The sequence below is a fragment of the Rhincodon typus genome, chromosome 39 (genome assembly GCF_021869965.1).
Source record: "Rhincodon typus isolate 14 chromosome 39, sRhiTyp1.1, whole genome shotgun sequence".
Lineage (NCBI taxonomy): Eukaryota > Metazoa > Chordata > Chondrichthyes > Orectolobiformes > Rhincodontidae > Rhincodon > Rhincodon typus.
This window is the reverse complement of record NC_063370.1, coordinates 9,752,252-9,775,976: the sequence shown is the minus strand read 5'-3', so window position 1 is coordinate 9,775,976 and position 23,725 is coordinate 9,752,252. Positions and strand designations below refer to the sequence as shown.

General features: G+C 43.9%; 1 protein-coding gene across 2 annotated transcripts in view; it reads left to right on the top strand.

Annotated features, from left to right (window-relative positions):
* sympk (symplekin) overlaps positions 1-23,725 on the top strand; it is a 41,808-nt gene that overhangs the window by 4,575 nt on the left and 13,508 nt on the right. For both annotated transcript variants that reach the window (XM_020519140.2, XM_020519139.2), the window contains exons 6-17: positions 3,826-4,075; positions 6,432-6,602; positions 8,900-9,139; positions 10,097-10,248; positions 11,233-11,383; positions 14,001-14,211; positions 15,009-15,156; positions 18,034-18,269; positions 20,031-20,112; positions 20,222-20,335; positions 21,648-21,795; positions 23,105-23,265. In XM_020519140.2, coding sequence (XP_020374729.2) covers positions 3,826-4,075; positions 6,432-6,602; positions 8,900-9,139; positions 10,097-10,248; positions 11,233-11,383; positions 14,001-14,211; positions 15,009-15,156; positions 18,034-18,269; positions 20,031-20,112; positions 20,222-20,335; positions 21,648-21,795; positions 23,105-23,265 — 2,064 coding nt within the window. The remainder of the gene's footprint in view (positions 1-3,825; positions 4,076-6,431; positions 6,603-8,899; positions 9,140-10,096; positions 10,249-11,232; positions 11,384-14,000; positions 14,212-15,008; positions 15,157-18,033; positions 18,270-20,030; positions 20,113-20,221; positions 20,336-21,647; positions 21,796-23,104; positions 23,266-23,725) is intronic.

Genomic DNA, 23,725 nt, shown 5'->3' with positions numbered 1-23,725 from the left:
ATCACATGTTTGTTGGCTTTGTCATTGGTATTGATGAGTAGCCAGTTATTAATCAGTTTTACTTGTAAATAGCCCTTCGCCTCCAGTTTGCACATTTCTAGAACCTGCAGCTACACAAAAAGGGTTCACAAAGGATATCAAATTCCTTATTCTGAGAACGTGCAGCCATCTTTGTGAATCTCTGGCTTAAAAAAGTTCATTCTACTATCACTCCACAGATTTTGTTCTTAAAAAGAAAGCACAAAAGTAAAAAGGCACAGACTTTAAGATCCTGAAGGTATTTAAGCACAGATACAGTTTACTTTTGTTACCTGAGATACAGAATAAAGTTATTCTAGAATGCCAGTTGGAGCACAACTTTAGAATCCTATGAAGTTCTGTTCACTGCATTATAGGAAGGGTGTAATCACACTGGACAGGGTACAAGAGAGATTTATGTACTTATAAATAACTGATTTATATACTTGAGGAACAATGGAGGCTGAGGAGATTTAACTGACTTGTAATATTATGAGTCTAGATAGAGTGGGTATACATAGCCTCTTTCCCTTTAGAGGTTATCTGTCAGGATGAAAAGATTTAAAATATTGCTGAAAGAGGAGATGTCTTTGTCTTGCACTCATCAGGACTGAATTGCTAGAATGCCAAATCTCATAGGGAACAACATTTTACACTGCATGGGAAGAGAGTGCTGATTAGTCAGCAAGTAGACTCTGGTCAATGTGTCACCAACGAGAATGCAACAGGGAATAGTTAACCCAAGCTTTTGTTTGAATTGAAAGATTTTTCAGCAGTCCTCAAGTATTGCCAAATGACAATATGTTTTAAATAATTGGTAGCTGGATTAGACAGTTTTTTTCACCTAGAGGATGACTGGGCATCAGAAACTCATTGCTGGAAAGAGTTGTAAAGTTAGAAAACTTCATTGAATTAAAAATAAACTTGGATATGATTTTGAAGCAATCCACAAGGTGCAAGAGATTGGCTTAGTCTGGATTGCTGTTTCTTGGTTTGCCTAGCCCCAGTAGGCTGAATAGCCTCCCCTCTGTCTTGTAAATGTCAATGATTCTGTGCATTACGAAAAGCCAACAAGAAAGCACATTCACCTACCATTTCTTAAGGTGGGGTGAGTCATTTTGCAAGGTACTTCATATATTTGACAGTGGAATGCAGTCATGTCAGGGTGTTTGGTAACAGTCAGTTAGGAGAATCTTCAGCAAATTGTTAGGATCTGGAATGAATTTCTGAAAAGGTGGTTGAAGAAGATTAAATAGCAATTTTCAAAAAGGATAAATACTTGAAACGTTTGTTAAATTGTAGGGAAAGGGCAGGGGTGAAACTGCTTAACCCCTGCACAGAGCTGACACAGCCATGAAGAGCCAAGTGGCCACCTCCTCTGCTGTCGCTTGATTCTAGAGGAGTGTAATCAAAACAATAATTGAGACCAAGCCAAAGGAGGGAATGTTAAAATGAGTGACTGAAACAGGTAGTTATTAGGTAGGCATTAAGGAAGAGAGCAAGACAGATGTTTGTGGAAGAAATTCCTCATCTTGGAGGCGAGGTGTTGAAGGCAACATGCTTGCAGTTGGGTGAAGAATAAAATAAGCCTGTGGAGTTGAAGGAACACAGAGTTCTTGGGAAATTGTGGATGACTTGAGAGAGAGAGAGAGAGGCGGGATAGCCCAGAGATATTTGAGTATAATGATAATTTTGCAAAAAAAGGTGATACAATTCCCCTCCAAGCTTTGTGTGGTTTATGCTAAGTTAGCTGAACTTGGAGTGTTTGTGGTAATCTTGAGCAGGCAGAGGAAATAAATACTGTACACAGAATAAATATTTAACAGTGGTAGTTCTTGGGTATCTCATTGACAGTAGTGCACTTGTGTCCTGAAGTTTTGAAGTACATGTGCCTTTTTTTTCGGGTCACCACCCCACCTCCAACAACTTGTTGGTTGCCAACGTCCCATGCCTCCTCTTGCTTGCCTGTCTCTCACCAGTTCCTCCTCTTTCCCCCTGCTCCCCTATCTCCTGCAGCCCCACCCTTCTCAATGTGAGTGCTTTGAGGATAACAGTCAGCAAGTAGCTACTGATTGAAGCTGATATTTGCCTGATTGGCCTATTTAGAATTGGTTTAAGCATTAAAAATAGTTAAAGCTTACACAAGAGAGAGCATCGCCATTGTGTGATACACACTTTTTCCTCTACCAACGTGTGTGTTGCTGTTTAATTATACCAACAAGAGGCAGGTTGATAAGTCTATTATAAAGCAAAGAACCATGGATGCTGGAAATCTGAAACAAAACAGAAAGTGCTGGAAAAACTCAGCAGGTGTGGCAGCATCTGTGAGGAGAGAAACTGAGTTAATGTTTGACGTGGCAGGTCACTGGACCTGAAACATTAACTCTGTTTCTCTCTTCACAAATGCTGCCAGACCTGTTGAGTTTCTCCAGGATTTTCTGTTGTAGTAAGTCTGTTAGGTTTTTTTTAATGCTGCTGTTTTCAACATTTACATTCTAATGCGGCCAACTGATAAAACCTTTTTACTACCCTTCTAACGGTTTCTGATTTTCTTTACCCGACCTAGGGTCTGGCTGCCAGTGCTCTTAGAATTCCTTCCTAAGAACTCAGTCTCTCTGCTCCTGTCTTCACCTTTTAAGGATTCATAATTTCTTTTGATGCTTAATGTGACATCTTGTCTGACAACAGCCTGGGAAGTTGTTAATATGTGAAGAATTGCAATGTGAATGCAAGAGTTTAGGTAGAGTTATACAGCATGGAAACAGACCCTTTGGTCCATGCCGACCGTAATCCCAAACTAAACTAGTCCCACCTGCCTGCTCCTGGCCCATATCCCTCGAAACCTTTCCTATTCATGTACTTATCCAAATGTCTTTTAAATAATGTGTTAATTGGAACTCTTGCGGCAAAACATATCACACCCCTGCCTCTGGACGAGATAGTTTGGCTTCAGCTCCCATCCCAGGACAAGATGGCCAAGGAAGGTACACTCAACACACAGCCAAACAGAATCAGGATCAACTTGTAAATTCTTCCAACATAGATATGCGGGAGACAGAAGGAGTGGGAAGAGATTCCTGGTCTGCCATGAGATGGAAAGAATGCCTGTACCATTGCTATCCATGGCTCCAGATGCATGATTAAGCGCATATTGCTACTGCTGTGAGTGAACTATAACAAACCGTTAACATTCCCTCAGCTGTGCTGAGGTTTTGCGCATGCCAATTGGTGCATTAACTTCCGGTTTTGGAAGCTGCTGTCACACACTGGCCTTGGAGATCTGTGTGGAAGCTAAAAAAATGTGAAGGAACATAACACACCATCTGTGCTCCCCTAGCCCCACCCCCCCAACCCACCCACCCACTTAAAACACAGAACAGTACAGCTCAGGAGCAGGCCCCTTGGCCCACCATGTTCTATGGAGGTTTTAACGGCATGATGGCTCAGTGGTTAGCGCTGCTGCCTCACAACGCTAGGGATCCGAGTTCGATTCCACCCTCGGGCGACTGTCTGTGTGGAGTTTGCACGTTCTCCCCGTGTCTGCGTGGGTTCCCTCCGGTTGCTCCAGTTTCCTCCCACTGTCCAAAGACGTGCAGGTTAGGTGGATTGGCCAGGCTAAATTGCCCATAGTGTGCAGGGATGTGCAGGCTAGGTGGGTTAGCCATAGGAAATGCAGGGTTACAAGCATGAGGTAAGGGGCATAGGTCAGGCTGGAATGGTCTTTGGAGGGTTGGTGTGGACTCGATGGGCCAAATGGCCTGTTTCCATACTGTAAGGATTCTGTGATTTTTTTTTTCCTTTCCTCAGTGGATGGTAAAGTCCAAGGTTATCAGTGAAGTCAAGGAGGCATGCTGGGATATGGTTAGTAACATGCAGGATGATATTGTCTTAATGTTGGACTCTGACAATGATGGAATCCGCACTCATGCCATCAAGTTCATTGAAAGTTTGATTATCACGCTGTCGCCTCGCACTCCAGATTCAGATGTCCCCAAGCGGCAGGAGAATGATATCAGCTTGGACCGCATAGTGAAGGATCACTCTTACATCAATGCCGGTGGGTATCCTGCACTTCTTACTGGTTAGAAAGCAATAAATCAAGAGATAAGGGTAATGACTGGTCCATCTACCTTCCAAGGTACATGTACAATTTGTTGGGCTCGACATGAAGTCAGGCCCAATGGATGTTCGGCCCTGGAATCTGTCCATGTCTGTTCAGTCTGGCGTAGTTGAGGTGTGGCGGGTGATTGGCTTTATTTGCGTGATTTTGTATTGGAGCGACTGACAAGCTGATTTCCGGGGAGTCTTGTTTGGATTGTGTAGTATGTACAGCAACCAGTCCACTCCAGATTTTATGCTCCGCTCGAGTTTTCTCCCATCCTTTTCTAACTTAGCTCTTACCAGCGTAACCATCTAGTCCCTTCTGAATTCAGAGCTTCCCAAACTGTGGGTCACGACTCTGTGTGATTGCAAGATGAAATTTTGTGGTCTTGAGGCAGCAATGGATGCTGTGGAGCTGGGACTGTGCACACATCTTTGAGGTTTGCTGTCTGCCGCAGAAATAAAGGAACTTATTTTTTTGAAAAGCAAAAATCCAGCTGTTTAAAATTTTCCCACCACACCCTAGACAGAAGACATTTACTGGGATGCTATCTTGACTGGAAAGTTTGATTTATACAGAGGGGCTGGATAGGCTGGGAGTCTTTTCCCTAGAGCAAAGAAGACTGAGGGGTGACCTTTATAGAAGCTTATAAAGCCATGGGAGGCATAGATAAGGTAGATAGCCAATAACTTTTCCCCAGGGGAAGAGGAGTCTAAATCTAGAGGGCGTAGGTTTGAGGTGAGATGGGAGAGATACAAAAGGGTCCAGAGGGACAGTTTTTCTCACACAATGAGTGGTAAGTATCTGGAATGAGCTGCCAGAGGTAGTGGTGGAGGCAAGTACGATTTTGTCATTGAAGAAACATTTGGACATGTACATGGATGGAGTAGATATGGAGGATTTGGACCAAATGCAGGCAAATGGGACTCGATTAATTGTGAAGACTGGGTGGCAGGGACAAATTGGGCTGAAGGGCCTGTTTCCATGCTGTGAACCTCGACAACTCTTTGACACACTACTCAGTAGGTGAAGGCCACTATCTCAGTTTTCACTTTGGAATCACAGGAAGTCAATGAGGCATTAAAATAGGTTCATACCCAGAAAAATGCTTAGGAAACACTGGCCAATATGTTCATCCAGCTTCTTAAAGTGGCTGCACATTAACTTGAAATTATTCCCCTCTAGTTGCGACTTCTATATTCTCAGTTTTATTAAAAATTCTAAATTTTAAAATTAATATTGATTTGTTGGTCAGTATGTTACCTTAATGACTTTTAGTTACCCTTTCAAAACATTTCATAATTTTAAAGGCCTGTATTAGGCCACTACTTGGCCTTTTCTCTTCTAGAGAGAAGAGTTGCAGTCTGGTCATCCTTTCCTATGGGTTATAAGTTTGTATTTCTTTGTGATCCTTGTAAATATTTTAGCATCCTCTTCAGTACCTTGAACTCCTTTAATAAGAAGGTATCAGGGCATTGCACTGCTAGTGTGGGCTAACCCAAGGTTTGATACATGTTTAGCATAACTTCTCAACTTTTTAATTGTGTTCCCCTAGAACTTATTCCTTGTTCCTTGGTTTGTTTTTGTTGTGGTTTTATTAACCTCTGTCACTATTTTTAACAGGTTGCCTGTTTAACTCCTTTAACTGCTACACCCCATTTAGATTGTTTGTTCCAAGATTATGTGAACTCCTTATTTTTCTTAATAAAATGTAACGTTTGCCAGTGGCATGTTAATTGAATAAAATCTGCAGCTTGGAAGGAGTTCATTTAGCCCATAATACCTTTTGAAGAGCTGCTCAGTTTGTCCCAGTCCCTTGACCTTTTCTCTTCAGGTAGCTTTGACTCTTTTCCAAAGTTGCTAATGAGCCTGCCTCATTCAGTTTTTAGGCATTGCAGATCATAACCTAATGCTGAGGAGAAAAAAAACCCATCATCATCTCCCTGCCAATAACAACACGTGCGTGAATGCACAGACAGACACACTCCCAAAAACCACCACCACAAACCTGTTTGTTTTCTTTTTGCCAGTTATCTTGAATTTGTGCCCTCTGTTTATCAGTCCCAGCATTTGTGGGTGTGTGTGGAATGCTCTATTTTCAGGAACTAAGTTTGTGGTGGGAATGAGGAGACACCAGGCTGAGGACTGGTGCATACACCACTTACAGAAGAGGAATGCAACACAATTACTGACTCTGCTATTACTTTAATCACTGGATTTTACTATTATGATTTTGACTTTAATGAGTTGCAAATTTGTAAACAGAAAGGTAGTCATATTTCTGATATTTTTTTGTGTACACCTATTCCAGGCAGTCTTCAGCAAGAAGGTAAAATGGCACTGGATCAACTCCTGAAGTTCATGGTGCATCCTGCCATTTCTAGCATCAACCTGACTGTTGCATTGGGCTCCTTGGCAACCATCGCTAGGCAACGGCCCATGTACATGTCTGAGGTCATCCAGGCGTACGAGACCCTTCATGGTAAGGATGTTGACCGAAGGAAAGACTTTTCTTAATATAGGGCTTTCCATGACTTTACAACATTTCAAAGTGCTTTACAGCCACTGGAGTCATTTCAAAGTGCAGTCACTGTTGTAGTGTAGGCAACATGGCAACCAACTAATACACAGCAAGCTCCCACAAATGACAGTGTGATTACTAGATCATTCTTGTGAGTGATGAGTGATGAATATTAATCATGTAAAAATACATTGTAAGGGATAAGTATTGGTCTGAACAAGAGGGAGAGCTCCCTCGTGCTTGTTCTCATTGAGTTCTGAGTCCTTTTATGTTCAGCTGGCAGAGCTCTCGGGGTTTAATGTCCCATTTGAAAGATGGCACCTCCAAATGTGCAACCAATGTTTCAGTCCTGCAGAGGAGTGCCATCTGAGATTGAGGTGCAGTTTGAACCTGTTGCCTTCAGACTGAGGTGAGATACCTGGGCTATAACCAACTTGAGTTGAAAATACTCAACTTCCTTGTATTTATCGCTGAAATTCAGGAAGATCCCAGGCTCAAACATATTCTGTGTTGTCATAGGTTTGCTTTTGGAAGTCAGCAACTTTGCCAAAGTGCCTGTTGTTAACGTGGTATTTCTTCCTGTATTTGGGCCTCTCATGAATCGCTAGTTGGGAATATTTGATATTTTTTGTGTCTCAGCCATCTGTCCTTGAAACTGAAACTGGTACTGAAGTTGGCAGCATACATCTGATTCAAACTGCCTGCTGGGCTGGGCTCCTGGAGTCTCACGCTGAGCACAGTCATTCTCGGCCAGGGGACTGTGGGAATCAACATTGCATGGCTGGCTTCATAAGTGGGTTACTGTCAAGGACTTTGTGGTCAAGAGAAAATGCATGAGCAGTGGCCTGAGGTGAGCTCTGCTCTTTTCTCCTGTCCCTTCCCCACCGCTCTAGCGCTCTTACTCTCCTCCAACTATGCTCAGTGCTCCGCTTCTGCTTCTGAGGGGACTAACAGGGTAGGGGTTGTTTCCACTGGTTGAGTAATGAGGGCACTATCCCAGTCCGAGTGACTGATCATTTGGGATTGAAGGTGGAGAGAAAGTTCTTCATTAAAACAGTTGTGAATCTTTGGAATTCTCTCCACTGGGGGTTGTGGATGCCCTGTCATTGTTCACATTTAACGCTGGGTAAAGGCAGATATTTGGTCTCAGGCAAAGCGAAGCTCAAGATTAGACATAACCATTTTGAATGATGAAGCAGCTTGACAGGTTGTTTATTTTCACTCTCCTCTGTCTATTTGAGCTTCCATGTTGCTCCTGCTTTGCTTTCCTCTTACATTCCCTGCCTCCCTCTCCAAAAACATTGTATCAGGCCTCCTGTTCCAGATCCCATTACCCCTAACTGAAGCCTCCTGATCTATCCCATCTCTGTCCATATCTGGGCTGTTGTTGCCTAGGGACAGCTGCTTTCTAACTCTTTCCTGCGCTTTCTCCATGCTAAGTTCTCCTTGGGTACTTCCTCCTTCAGGCTTCTGCCAAAGATCGATCTTGCAGTGAGAAGCAGGCACTCGTGTCACTTCAGCTCTGATGAAGAGTCATTAAGACTGTAAACATTAGCTTGCTTTCTCTCCATGGATGCTACCTGACGCACTGTGATCTCCAGCACCTTTTGTTTCCACTGCCATCTCCATTATATGTTAATGGTAAAGACTTCTTTTCTTAAAAAAGATTATGGAAAAAAATTCTTTACATTTAGCATTGTCACATCAAGTTTTACAAAGTAGATTTATTTGGGGTGTCTGATTAATCCACTTGTAAAGAGGCCTTTCAGCCAGAATGGTTTATGAAGAAAAGCAAGTGTAGTTTGTTTTAAGTTAGTTTATTCATGGGATGTGGGCATCACTGTCCACACCAGCATTTATTGCCCGGTGGGCAGTTCAGAATCAACCACATTGCTGTGGGTCTGGAGTCACATGTAGGCCAGACCAGGTAAGGATGGCAGTTCCCTTCCCTAAAGGACGTTATTGAACCAGATGGGTTTTTCCCTACAATCGACAATGGATTCATGGTCATTATTAGACTCTTAATTCCGGATATTCATGGAATTCAAATTCCACCATCTGCCATAACAGGATTTGAACATGGGTTCCCTGAGCATTACCTGGGTCTCTGGATTAATAGTCCAGCGATAATACCAATAGGCCATCACCTCCCTAGTTGTAGAAAGCTTGTCCAGTGAGCTGCGTCCTCCTGGTTTGTGAAGGGTCCCCCGTTAGCCTGAGTAGGTGTCACCTTTTTCACGCCTTGTTCTTGATTTCAGCAAATCTGCCTCCAACCCTGGCCAAATCGCAGGTCAGCAGCGTGCGGAAGAACTTGAAACTGCACTTGCTGAGCGTGTTGAAGCACCCGTCCTCGGTGGAGTTCCACGCCCAGATCACCACGCTGCTTTTGGACCTTGGCACGCAGCAGCAGGAGATTGCTCGCAACATGCCGAACCTGAAGGATATGAGGAAACGACGTGGAGAGGACACTGAACAGGGCATGAAGAAAATCAAAATCGGTAAGAGCGCTATTTTGACTGTGAAAATGATCCATCCCGGCAGAAGTATCTCCATTAAGGATTGATGGGGGGTACAGCATTGGTGTGATCTGTTACCACTGTGTCTTCACGTATTGACTTTGACTTTGAGTTGAAAAATTCCGAAATCCCATTGGCATCTGCTGCCTTGATTCTTTTAATGATTTTGTAGAGTGATTTTCTTCTTGGCATTAACCTTTTTAATCTCCCACCCTGAAGATCTGAGCTTAATTTTGTGGTAAAAAACTGAAAGAACTGCAGATGCTGTAAATCAGGAACAAAAACAGAAGTTGCTGGAAAAACTCAGCGGGTCTGGCAGCATCTGTGAAGAAAAAAAATCAGAGTTAACGTTTCGGGTCCGGTGACTCTTCCTCAGAACTGATGGTAGCTGGGAAAATGTGAGTTTAATTTTGTGATTCCTGGAATAGAAAGTGGAAGAGAAGATCCACAGCATTGGACCTTTGTCAGCTCTGCAGAAATTTAGAGATGTGATAGGTTTTTAAGCAAGTGATGGATGGAAAAAGAAGAAAGGCAAAGGTTTGTGATGCGGTTGAAGTCAGGAGGATGACAAAAAAGAGTTGGTACTGTAGAGTCAAAAGGCATGGTAATGGGTCAAGTAAAGAGATGAAAGGTGGGTCCAGAGGAGGTGTGAACTGCCAAATAATGAACTTCCATCCAAAAGCAACGCCATGGGAAGCAAAATGGAGGCCGAGATAATGGTTGGAAATTGTTGAATTTTGTGGTAAATGCCTAACAGAAAGGTGTGGTGCTGTTCCTCGTGTTGATTCATTGAAACACTGCAGATTGGGAATTGAATTCTCAACCTACGACCACGCAGGTGGAAAGTGCTGTCCATGAGCCGAGGCTGACTCTAATTTTCTTTTCTGGAGGTGCTTAAGTGCTGCTGCTGTTGTTGACCAATGTCTGTTCTGCTGACAGAGCCGTTAGGTGAGGATGATGAAGACAAGGATCTCGAACAAGTAGCAGCCTCCACTTCTAAACCATCTTCATCCCAGAGTACACAGTCTGCCATTGATGTCACAGCTCAGTTCCTGATGCCGCTGCTTTCACCAGAGAACGTAGCGAATCTGGTAAGTTCCGGATACCTAGACCAAACTCTGTTTGACTAGGATTGTTTGGTTCTCTGGAGCTTTGCATGAGAGAACCTTCTCTGTTCCCATCAGAAGAATTTCTGTTGGAAAGGGTGACCTGTACTTAGAGTTCTGTGCTGAACTATTCATATTGTGGCTACAATATAAGCTACGGAGGCCCAGCCATTTCAGCATGTTCCAGACAGCGATTGATAGATTTCTATGTGTTAAAGACACCAAAGGAGATGGGTCATCACAGGTAAACGGTGTTGAAGCAGAAGGTCTATGGTTTAACGGTACATCAGGCTTGAAGAGCTGAATTTCCTATGTTCCTATGTTCTGCTCTGAACTTCAGTGCTGTTGAGCTATGACAGGGCTCTGATTTGAAGTGGTCACAAGTACTGAGAGGCCACAAAGGAGGAAAGACATTTAAGCCATAAGAAACAGAAGCAGGTGTTGAGACTTTAGGAAAGTGTGGACTTACTTGGGTGAGTGAGAGGATAAGCAACTACAGAGGGAATCTATGAAAAAATTGGGTCTCTTCATTCAAACAGATGAATTGAAGCGTGATTTTAGAGATGTTTTATAGATCGGCAAGAATGACACTGAACGGAACAGTGCGAGTGATTGTGGTTACGATGAGGTAGAAGAGGAAAGAAATTTAGAACAGAAACCTGGGGAGGTCTTTTTCCAGCGATGGTGTGATGCTATGAAATCTGCCATTGGAGTTAGTGATCCAAACAGAGAGGTCAATTCTGTGTCAATAATAGGGTTCTTTCTATGTTAAAAGGCTGTACTTATCCAGGTTGTTGGAGAAAGTGCTTTGCATGAACTTTGTGTTACTCGAACACAGACTGGCTGCCCTGTCGCTGTTGTAATTTCTGTGTTATTCTTGAGGGTCTGCAGGTGCTTGGTCTTCTGTTCTGGTGACTGCGTTTAGTGTGAGGCCACACAAAGAGCTTACCTTCTTTTTGTATGTTTCAGGTTTTGATCAGCATGGTGTACCTTCCAGATGTGATGCCAGCCTCCTTCCAGGCCACCTATACACCGGTGGAATCAGCAGGAACAGACGCCCAGATTAAGCACTTAGCTCGGCTCATGGCCACACAGATGACGTCAGCAGGTCTCGGGCCAGGTAAGGCGGAAAAATAGAGCCCTCTCAGATAGATGGGAACGAGTGTCGGTCAGCACAAATGCAGATGTGGGTTTTAACTCATCTGACATTACCACTTCCCATGAGAATTTGAATTTCGTGGTGGTATCACCATCTGCTCTGGACAGGGATGAGAGAGAACTGAAACTCTCACTCTCTTTTCCTACTGTCTGAAATCGGTGTGTCTGTCTGAGTTATGGTCAATTTCAATAACCAGCAATGAGCTTTGAGTCTTTAAATAAGATTGATTGTTTGGGTGTTCACTCTGAAAAACTAACGCTCTGTCACTTACCACTCTCGTGCTCAAATACAGTTAGAGGACAGTGCCATTTTTATAAGTTTTTGTTTTAAATTCACTTTTGCCCATCCCTAATTGCCCAGAGGCCAGTTTAAAAAGTCAACCACAATAGTGGTTCTTGAGTCACATGTAGGCCAGACCAGGTAATGATGGCAGTTTCCCTCCCTAAAGTACGTTAGTGAACCAGATGGGTTCTTCTGACAATTGGCAATTATATCATGGTCATTAGAACTCTCAATTCCAGATATTTATTGAATTGAATTCAATGTTCTAGCGATTCCAACCCTTGGACCCCAGAACATTACCTGGGTCTTTGGATTAACAGTCCAACAATAGTACTACTAGGCTATTGCCTCCCCAAATGATGTACAAAGTAATAGTTCATAAGTGACATGATTTGGTTGACCTTGGAAAAGAAGCAGGGCCGATAAAGAAGGCCTGACGGGGATTCCAGGACAGTTCAATAGTCAGTGTTGTAACAAGAAGTATTGCTGGATTCCTTTTGAGTTGCTTGAAGTTTTGTTATCGGGAGGTCAGTTTTCTCAACTAGTGAGTTGAAATGGAACTGCCCTAGAGTCCTTCAGATATTGTAATCTCTGGTTTTAAGGCTTTGGTTGTTGTTACCTTTGCTGCTTCTCCTTCTTGTTATTTGTAAACTGGTATCTTCTTGGTTCCTTGGGATTATTTGTTATTTATGATCAATATATCTCTTATTCACCTGGAATGGTTTGAGGTTCTACACAATGGGGAGAGGTGGTGGACACCCATACCTATTTGTGAGTTAACTGTTTCTCTATAACTTTCACTATCTGGGCTAGTGGTGGAAGGAGGTTTGGTTGAGAAATTTAGAAGGGATTGGATTTTTGTCTGGGACATGGATGTGGGGCTCTGAGAATGGAGCAGGGAAGTGCTGCTGGCTGCAATGCCCCTTTGGAACTGATGTGGACATAGCACACCAAATGACCTTCTCCTATGCTGTAGCCTTTCTGTATGTCCCTAAATGTCAAGCTTGCAGACAGCAAGTCAAGTAGTCCATAGATTTTGAGTTTTAGGGAAGTCCATAAACAATGGGAATTGTAATTCCACAAATGAGTTCTTGATACTTCATTTCAAGTGAACTGCCCATGATCATTCAGTTGGAAACTTCAGATATATCTGAGTCTGTGTAGCAATTGCAAAAATCACTGTACCCTCAGCAGCCATTTTTTTTGACCAACCTCAAAAGAAAAAGAGGTTTCAGAAAATTCAGTAGAGTCCTAGAATTGTACAGCACAGAAACAGACACTACAGTCCAATTTGTCCATAAATTAATCTAGTCCCATTTGCCAGCATTTGGTCCATATCCCTCCTAAACCCTTCCTAGTTATGTACCCATCCAGGTACCTGCCTCCACCACTTCCTCTGCCAGCTCATTTTATACACACATCACGCTCTACGTGAAAAAGTTATCCCTTTGATCCCTTTTAAATCTTTCCCCTGTTACCTTAAACCTATGCCCCTCTAGTTTTGGACTCCTGGAGAAAAGACCTTTGCTATCCATGCCCCTCATGATTTTATAAACCTCTATAAGGTCACCCCTCAGCTTCCTACGCATCCACGCCGACCAGGTTTCCTGAACTTAACTAACCCCTATCTGCCTGAGTTTGGTCCATATCCCTCTAATTCTTTCCTATCCATGTACCTGTCCAAATGGCTTTTAAATGTTGTAATTGTACCTGCCTCAACCATTTCCTCCGACAGTTTGTTCCACAGATGCACAACGCTCTGTGAAATTGTTGCGCCCCACCACCCCCAACAAGGGTCCTTTTAAAATCAATTGGAGTAAAGATGGAAATTTTCAGATGTTTGGTCAAGAGGTCATCGAGGGCGCCTTAAAGAAAGACTTGCATTTGTATAGAACATTTCATGCCTCTGACTGCTCTAAAATGTTTTACAATTAATTATGGGGAGTGTGGCAACTAGTTTATACATGGCAAGATTTCACTAATGTATTTGTAAACATCAGATTTTTTTTTTGGGAGATGAGAATTGGCTATGACACTTGGGAGAATCCCCTGCTCTTTGGAATAGTGCTGTGGGATTTTTAACATTTGTCTGAGGGGACAGGCAAGAGCCTGTTTGATGTCTCCTATGTACAGCAATACCTCTGACCTTGCAGCACCCTGTCAGTATTTCACAGGCTGGATTTTGCGCTCGAGTCTCAGCAAAGTCTTTAGTGATGGCACTGATAGTGTTAAGATGGAGGGGAAGTGGCTGTCCCTCGATGTGGATTTGTGTTTGAGGGGGCTGTTTTTCCCTCAGGAGTTGACCAGATGAAGCTCCAATCAGACGATGACCCGAAACAGGGGAAAGATGTGAAAAATGAGGGGCTGGTTATCAAACGGCGTTACTCCACGTTGCGGCACGGCCAAGCTATCTCTGTTGTCGGAGCGCCTTTTACACAGCCCACCAAAGAAGAGGAGATGCAAGCGAAGCGCCGAGTGGAACCCATTTTGCAATCAAGCCAGGCAAGGTAGGTGGTCACTTCAGAAAACGGATACTCATGTGGGTTTGTTGCTCGGGTGCCTAGGCTGTGAATGGGATGTCTCCCATGGACAGGCTCAACCACTGTGTGCATTTCTGTAGCACCTTCTAATGTAGAAGAATGTGCAAAGGCTGAGGAGTGTCAGTAGGCACTGTTTGACACTCTGCCACTTAGACAAAATGGATGCGTGACCAAAAGCTTGCTCAAAAAAAAATATTTTGAGAAGCATCTTAGAGGGGAGACGGGGTTTTAAGAAAGGAATATCAGTGTTTACCTGGCAGCTGAATGTACAACTGTGAAAGGAGGGGCATAGGAAATCGGAAACAGCATAAGGATTGCTGAGGGCTGTGATGAAAAGTCTGCTAGACTTGAAACGTTAGTTTCCATGGAGAGACAGCAACCTAACTGACCCACTGTGATCTCCAGCATTTTTAGTTTCCAGATTGCTTGAGGGGTGTTCGACTGAAGATAAGATTAGTGGAATGAGGCCACGGTGTGCTCTTGTGCATTGGGTACATATCTGGGTGCATTCAACCACTAGCCAAAGTGTGTTGGTGGCATTGTTAGAGCTTTCCCACATTTATGAAACCTGAGACATGGAGGCCATTTGCAGCCCTGACAGAGATCCGCTAACTCAACAGATTAACAGCGATGTTCTTCTGAACCTACAGATCCCTAATTGGAGCTGAGGCATTTGTAACCTGTAGGCATGTTTTTAAACCTGCCCTTGCCTGGGTACTGGTTAGGCCTTTTCCACCAGCTAATAGGTTATTTGTTGTTCGCAGGCCGGGGCAGAGTGGGCGGAAGAAGGTTTTCCGCCTGGGAGACGTCGTCCAGCAGCTGCCAGCAGATAAGATTGACAAGCTGAAGCTCGGAGCTGTGCAACGCATCCTCAAAGCAGAAAAAGCAGTAGCGCGAGGTGGAGCTGGGGCGGTACCGTGTATTTTTTTTTCATACCATTTTGTGGCCTCAGCCCTTCTGTGTTTGTGTGTGGGGATGTAACACGGTTGGAGTTGCTCCTTGAGCCTTCTGCACCAATCAACAAATTAGCTGAATTTCTACCTCAAATCCACTTCCCTGCCCTTCCACCCACCTACCCCCAAGTGTCTAAAAATCTATCCATCTCCATATTGAATTTACCCAGTGACTGAGCATCTTGATCTTTGAGGCTGACAATATTAAAGATTTGCAACTTATCAAATGAAGAAGTCTCTTCTCATTTCAGCCCAAAATAGTTGACGTCATTATCCTGAGACATTACTTGTTCTAGATTTTCCAGCCGTGGGAAAGCAGCCTGTCTGTATTCACCATGTTAAATCTTTCAAGAAGTGTACGTGTTTCAGCGAGATTGTTACTCATTGTTCTAATTACTGGGGAGTTTAAATCCATCTACTCAGTCTCTGTTCATCAGCACCCTTGGGCCAGGAATGAGTCCAGTGAACCCTTGCTGTGTTTCTCTTGGGCAAGTATGTCTGTTTCAGGGTTATGGAGGCCAAAACTGCACACAGTCCTCTTAAAATGTGGTCTTACAGTCAGCAAAATTATATAATTCATAGAATCCCTACAGTGTGGAAGCAGGCCAATCGACCCATCGAGTTCACACCGACCCACCAAAGAGCATCCCACCTAGACTCACCCCCTACCCTATCCCTGTAACCCTACATTTCCCATGGCTGATCGACCTATTCTGCACGTTCCTTGACACTGTTAGTGTGGCCAATCCACCCTAACTTGCACATCTTTGGACTGTGGGAGGAAACCGGAGCACCTGGAGGAAACCCATGCAGACACGGGGAAGAACATGCAAACTCCACACAGACAGTCACCCAAGGCTGGAATTGAACCTGAGTCCTTGGCGCTGTGAGGCAGCAGTGCTAACCACTGAGCCACCGTGCCACCCAGTTGCAGCAGGCCTTCCTTCATCTTATACTTTAAATTCCTTTTCATAAAGGACGCAATACTATTTGAATTCTTAATTGCTCATCGTACCTGAAATCCCCCTATGTTTCATGCCGTGGCTCTCCTATTCTATTTAATCCAAGTCTTTAAAATAAAATTGCATGAATAAATTAAGCTTACTGGAATACTAGGATGTACAGTTGAACTGAGCTGTCCAAAGTGGGGGGGGGTTGGGTCCCCAAATGATATCACCAACTGAAAATTGGGGTCATGAGCTTTGAGGCAGCACGACCACTGTGGAGGTCTGGCGGAGGTTTAGTAGCTTCATTCCCGCTCTGACAGAGGACCACCACACTTGCTACTACAAGTCCTTCTCTCCCCTTCCCCAACCCCGCTCAGTTTCCACTTTTGGGAGGTTTTGTAGGGGGAGTGTTGTTTGGTGGTGGATGGCAGGAGGAGTTGTCGTGACAATTTTGAGACTTCAAAATGGGATCATAGAAGCATACAACACAGAAACAGACCCTTGGCCCAACTCGCCCATGCTGACCAAACTAAACTAGCCTCATTTGCCTGCATTTGGCCCATATCCCTCAACCTTTCCTATTCATGTACCTGTCCAAATAATGTTCCAACTGTATCTGAATCTACCAATTCCTCTCTCAGTTTATTCCACATATGAACCACCCACGTGCAAAACGTTTGCCCCACAGGTCCGTTTTAAATTATTCTCCTCTCGCCTCAAAAATATGCACTCTAGTTTTGATCTCTCCAACCTTAGGGAAAAGACCTTTGCTATTCACCTTATTTATACCCTTTATGATTTTATCAACCTTTACAGGGTCACCCATCAACCCCCTCTGTTCCAGTGGAAAAAGTCCCAGCGTATCCAGCCTCTCCTTATACCCATAGTGGCAAACATTTGGGAAAACACTGAGTTAAAGCCACAGGAATAAGCCTGCTGGTGTTCTGCTGCAAGATTCTCAGGGTAGAGTTCATCCATGCACTGTGAGGTCATGAGTTCCCAAAAGCTAAAAACCTCAAACTCGTCTCCTGATTATTCATTAAGCTTAGACTGCAAAACGTTAATTAAATAGCTTAAAGAAAGATAGACAGCAAATCAGTACTTGAGATGCCAAGTAGATGTGTTTAAGGAGGAGCTGGTGATATACATGAAAGAGGTGGATGTGCTGTGGCAGGGTGAGGTGAGGCTCCCGTGGAGTATTTTCAACAGCATGACTTTGTTTTGTCCGTAAATTCTCTAATGGGGTTAAAGATGGAGAATTTACTTTAAAGCTGATAATACAGGTAAGTAGCTTTATGGAGACAGAGTGAGAAATGCTTATGGATCTTCCAGGCCATTTTAGTGCAGGCAAAAATAGTTTAAAAAATGTTCAAAATTCTGGTTGAATACAGACATAGGTTTGAAGTTATTGAGCCATGGAGTCATAGAGTTGTACAGTTGAAACAAACCTTTTGGTCCAACTCGTCCATGCCGACCAGCTATCCTAAATTAATCTAGTCCCGTTTGCCAGCATTTGGCCCATACCCCTTTAAACATTCCTATTCATATACCCATCCAAGTTCCTTTTAAATGCTGTTATTGTACCAGCCTCCTCCATCTCCTGTTGCAGCTCATTCCATACAGGCACCACCCTGCGCGTGAAAATGTTGCCCCTTGGTTCCTTTTTAAATCTTTCCCCTCTCATCTTAAACCTATGCCGTCTAGCTTTGGGCTCTCCTACCCTGGGAAAAAGACCTCGGCTATTCCCTCTATCCGTTCCCCTCGTGATTTTGTATTGGGAATGATGAACTGCAGCAGTTGGATCATTAGAAGTATTTAGATTGCCCTCCCTGGTCAGATTCTCTGCTGTTATATTACTATTTTCTGATCGTTCCATTTTTCAATTCCAGATTCGTGTGAAGATTCTTGCCCGTCTCGTGACACAGTTTGATGGGAAGTTGAAAGGCAAGATGATGGATTTCATCCTGGAGGACATCCGGAACCGTGTCGACCTTGCTTTTGCTTGGCTTTACCAAGAGTACAACCTGTACCTTGAAAAGTGGCCCAATGGCAATCTGGAGAATTACGATGAATGTTTGACCAGCTTACTATCAGGGCTGCAGGAGAAACCAGACCAGAAGGATGGGTCAGTAATTGTGCTGATAGAACCTACTCTTATCACCTGTAATCAAAATTTGCTGATTATTTTTCCAGCTTTCTCCATTACACTCTAATCTTACTGGGATAAGTTCTCTGTTATACCTCATTAAAATGACCATTTTTCTTGAATGAGCCTGTATAGTGTCATAAAGGCGTGCAGCACAGCAAAAAAAAACCCTTTGGCCCATCCATTCTGTGCCCGTCTAACTATTCTGATCCCATTTTCCAGCACTTTGCCCATGGCCTAGTATGCTTTGACTTTGCATGTGCAGATAGTACTTAAGTCATGTGCGGATTTCTGCCTCTACCACCATTGCCGGTGGAGAGTTCCTGTTTCTCACCACTTTCTAGATTGAAAAAAAAAATGTTCTCTCATCCCCTTTAAACCTTCAGTCTGTGCGCCCCCAGTCATTGATTCTTCTCCAGGAGAAAAGTTTTTTTTTCCTATCTGTAGCACGCATAATTTTACACATCTCAATCTTGATCTCCTCTGCTCCGAGGAAAACAACTTCATTCTACCCAATCTCTCTTCATAACTAAAACTCTGCAGCCAAGGCAAAATGTTGGTAAATGTCCTCTGCACTCTCTCCAGTGCAATCACATCCTTCCTATAATGCGGATGCCATAATGCAATAGTCTTAACTGTGGTCTGTTCAATGTTTTATACAGTTCCAGTGTACTCCCGCCCCCACTCTTAACCTCTGTGCCATGGCTAATAAAGGCAAGTATCTCATATACCTTGTTAACCACTTTATCTACCTGTCCTGCTACCTTAAGGGCCTGGTGGACATGCACACCAAAGTCCATCTGGTTCATGGTGCTTGCCCAGGGTCTTATTCGTCACTTATTCCAAACAGCTGTGAATATTAGATTATTTGGTTATGGAGTGGATCACAACATCCAGAGTTTAGTCCTGCTCTCTTGGCTGACCTACCTCTTCAGAAATCCTAAGTTCATTCAAAACTCTGCCTATGTGTAAAACTCTACCTGATTGGGTAGGTCAAGCTCCCTCAGAACCAGGATTTTTAGTTTTAGTTTTTCAGTAGCAGTTGCTGGGGACTCGAAGCTAAGTTGGAAGCTGCAGTCCTTTCCCCCTTCCCCCTTCCCCCACACGCACTCAGTATTCTCGATGTGTTTCCTCCTGGACTGGCGAATTCCTTGAGATTATTTATTTTCTTGCATTTGCCTTTGTCAAGGGTGTGTTTAGGGGATGTTACTATTTTGGAATGGTTACTTTTCAGTAATAAAATAATCTGTTAAATTTATCAATAGAGCTAATTATTCTAATTTCTTGTTTCTTTTGTTATATTTTAACTATAGTGTATGAAAAAGTGTGTTTTACTTCAAGCCTGGTAGTTGGAACGCAATGTCTTAAACTTAGCCTAGACCTTAACTCTGCATTCTTATTTTAAAGATATCTTCTTAATATATTTTGAGGGGGTTTGATCTGGTCTGGTCTGGCCCATGACACCTGTTGTGTCTCCATGTGTGGATCAGTGGCAAATTTTATGGGATAATACTTATGTAAAGTGTTTTGGTGCCTTTCCTGTTATTTAATAATGCTATATAAATACAAGCTGTTGCTTTCATCCACCATTCATTCCAGTCTGTTCATGTGCCATGAATGCAATAACAGATCCTTGATATCAGCGAGGATGTATTATGGATGTGTGCTTCCCAATTCCTGCAAGTTTTTTGTTGTTATAATCTCTGATTTTGTTTCTGACTGCCGATCTTCCTCCATTAGGCTGTTTACCAAGCTGGTCCTAGAAGCTCCCTGTATAACTGATAGTGCATTAGAGGTGATTCGCCGGTACTGCGAGGATAAGGTAGGCATCAGGATACTGGCATGGATCTTCTCCGGAGCTGTCTTCTGTGTCATTTTATTCTTTTATCAGTTCCAAAGTGCTAATGATGATCCTCTCATGTTTCTTGCAGACTCGCATCTACCTTGGAATGTCGACACTAAGGGATCTGATCTTCAAGAGGCCTTCAAAGCAGCTGCAGTACCTCCATGTGCTGCTTGACTTGAGCTCTCATGAGAAGGATAAGGTAAAGAGACAAAATGTAACTATCCTGCTAGAATAGAGTACCCCCAAACCAGTCCTCACCTTGAATTCAATTAGCCACCATTTCCATCTCTCTGTCTGTCTGTCTGTCTGTCTCCCCCTGCACCCCAGCACTGCTTTCCCTCAGTCCTTAAGGCTCAGACTTTTGCTGGGCAGCTGTTCTGTGTCCACTCCCCTCCACTCCACACCATCCAGTAATAATAATCCCTTGGTGGACTTTCTTTTTCCTAAATCAACTAAGTCAGGTGTTCACCCTTATGCTGCTTTGGAAATGTTGGCTAATTCAACACACAAGCTGGGCTTGCATCTGTTGAGTATCAAGAGCTGTGGCTCACCTCCAGATCTGGCTGTGGTTTTCAAGTCCCACCACAGAGTGGAGGACATCAATCGAAATTGACACTGAAGTGCATTACTGCTCTGCACTATGAGACGTGCAGCCTTTTGGTTCAGCTGTGATTCTGTCTTCCCTCTAGAATGGATATAACGGTATTTTAATAGGATAGAATTGTAGAATCCCTACAGTGTGGAAGCAGGGCATTTGGCCCATCAAGTCCATACTGATCCTTCGAAGAGCGCCCCCACCCACCCCCCTATTTCCGTGAACCTGCATTTCCCATGGCTAATCCACCTATCCTGCACTTTCCTGGACGCTATAGGCAATTTAGCATGGCTAGTCCACCTAACCTGCACATCTTTGGACTGTGGGAGGAAACCAGAGCACCTGGGGGAAACTCGTGCATACTCTGCGCAGACAGTCGCCTGAGGCTAGAATCGAACCCGGGTCCCTGGTGCTGTCAGGTAGCAGTGCTAACCACTAAGCCACTGTGCTGGTGGTTGATGAAAAACCTTCGGTAGCTTTCCCCTAGTGTCCTGGCTAATATACATCCCTAAACCAACATTTAAAGAAAGTCGTTATCTTGTTATCACATTGCTGTTTTCTGGAATGATGTATGCGCACTTTGCCATATTGCAACAGCAATTGCACTTTGATAATAGCTCTTTGTCTTGTCCCAAGGGTTGTTAAAGGCATCATACAAATGCAAACTCTCTGTTTACCGCCCAGTAACCCAGGGAGGCTAAGGCTGGTTGTAGCCATGATTGCTGCAGCATCTGAGAAAGACTGAGGAGCAACAAATGGACATTAGCAACTGGGATCCTCTTGACCTATAGGACTCCCAGCTAGAGTGCTTTGACCCAGTGGACCATTGGGAGCCATCGGTGTGTAAAATGCAGGCACTAAAATGGAAACTAGGCTGCCTCCTGCCAACATGTTCACTGTCCGGTCTCCTCTTCAGGTCCGCTCCCAGGCGCTGATGTTTATCAAAAGAATGTATGACAAGGAGCAACTACGTGACTACATCGAGAAGTTTGCCCTGAATTACTTGCAGCTGCTGGTTCATCCTAACCCGCCCTCCATCCTCTTCGGGGCTGACAAGGACACCGGTAAGAGTTCTATACATGGCCATGTACCTTTCTGGCAGTATCCATTGGCTGGCTAGTTGGATGGGACTCAGATTTCAGTATGTGTTCACTACGTTTCTCTTATTCGTGGGATGTGGTCAGTGCTGGCTAGGCCAGTGTTTATTGCCCATCCCTAATTGCCCAGAGGGCAGTTAGGGGTCCACCACAATGCTATGGGTCTGAAGTCGCATGTAGACCAGACTGGGCCAGGGCATGAGTTTCTTTCCTTAAAGGACATTATTGAACCAGTTATTTTTATTCATTCTTGAGGTGATGGTGGTGAGGGTTGAACCACAATGTTATTAGGGAGGGAATTCCCGATGTGAGTATTTTCAGGCAGTCAGTAGTGGTCTCGTGATTGTTACTTGCAGATTTCTGTTGAATTCAAGTTCCACCATTTACCATGAACCCGTGTCCCCAGAACGTCACGTAGCGACAGTAGCCCTAGTCTGTCACTTCCACCGTGCATGGATAAGTGTGGGTTGGCTGTCTAGCGGGGTGTTGGTGAGCTGGATTGGGTTTGAATTGACTGTATTGTGGGGCGTATCATGAGTGAATGTTGTTGTATTTAGGGGATGGTGTAGAAATAATGTCTTTGGACTAGTTATCCATTAGACTAGGCTGATGCTTTGAGGACACTGGTTCAAACTCCAGAGCAGCAGCTGGTAAAATTTTAAATTCAACTAATCAATCTGGAATTGAAATATAGGAGTTTCTTCCATGTGCTCCGACTTCCTCCCACAGTCCAAAGTTGTGCAGGGTTGGCCATGCTAAATTGCCCATAGTGTCCAGGAATGAGCAGGCTAAGTGAATTAACCATGAGAAGTGCAGGGTTACATGAATAGGATAAAGGGATGGGATGCTGTTCAGAGGGTTGGTGTGGACTTGATGGACTGAATGGCCTGCTTCCACACTGTAGTGAGTCTATGATTCTGAGCCCATGAAACTATTATGAATTTTCATAAAAACCCACCTGGTTCACTAATGTTCTTTTAGGGAAGGAAATCTGCAGTTCTTGCCCAGTCTGTCCCACATGTTACTCCCAACCAATAGCCATGTGGTTGACTGTCAACTGCCCTTTGAAATAGCCCTGCAAACCACACGAGGGCAATTAGGGTTTGGCACCAAATGCTGGCCTTGTCCCATATCTGGTGGGATGTTAGTCAGCTGGCTGAGGAGGGGGTATGTAGATATTCTGTGTGGATCTGCTTGGTTGGGAACATGGCTGAATGAAGTCTAGTTTTTATTTTAAGTCTGTAATTTAAAGTAAAAAAATTCTTTTGACTGACAGAGGTGGCAGCCCCTTGGACGGAGGAGATGGTGAAACAGTGTCTCTACCTGTACCTTGCTCTGCTTCCCCAGAACCACAAACTTATTCATGAACTTGCTGCTGTCTACACCGAGGCAATCGCTGATATTAAGCGCACAGTGTTGCGTGTCATCGAGCAGCCGGTAAGGAAACGTGAGGCCCCTGGGCTGGTTGGCTGTGTTTCTCAGTCAGCAGGTTGCTGCTTCAACCCACAAGCGTGCTGACATTCCCAGTATCCTAGTGAGGGGATGTTGCACTGGCAGAGGTAATTTTCACATGGGTACAGAAGTCTCATGGCATTATTTTAAAGAAGAACAAGGATATTCTTCTCAGTGCCCTGACTTATCCCTCAGAGTTGGTTAGCTGAGTCAGCTAATTTATGACGCAGAGGGAGGCTAACAGCTTCAGTTCCTGCACTGGCTCAGGCTACCATTCACATCCAACGAATAAAAAAAGCTTGGCCAAAATCACCTTGTTGTCATAGTCATACAGTCCTACAACACAGAAACAGATGCTTTGGTCCAACCAGTCTGTGCCGAACATAATCCCAAACTAAACTAGTCCCACCTGCCTGCTGCTGGCCCATATCCCTCCAAACCTTTC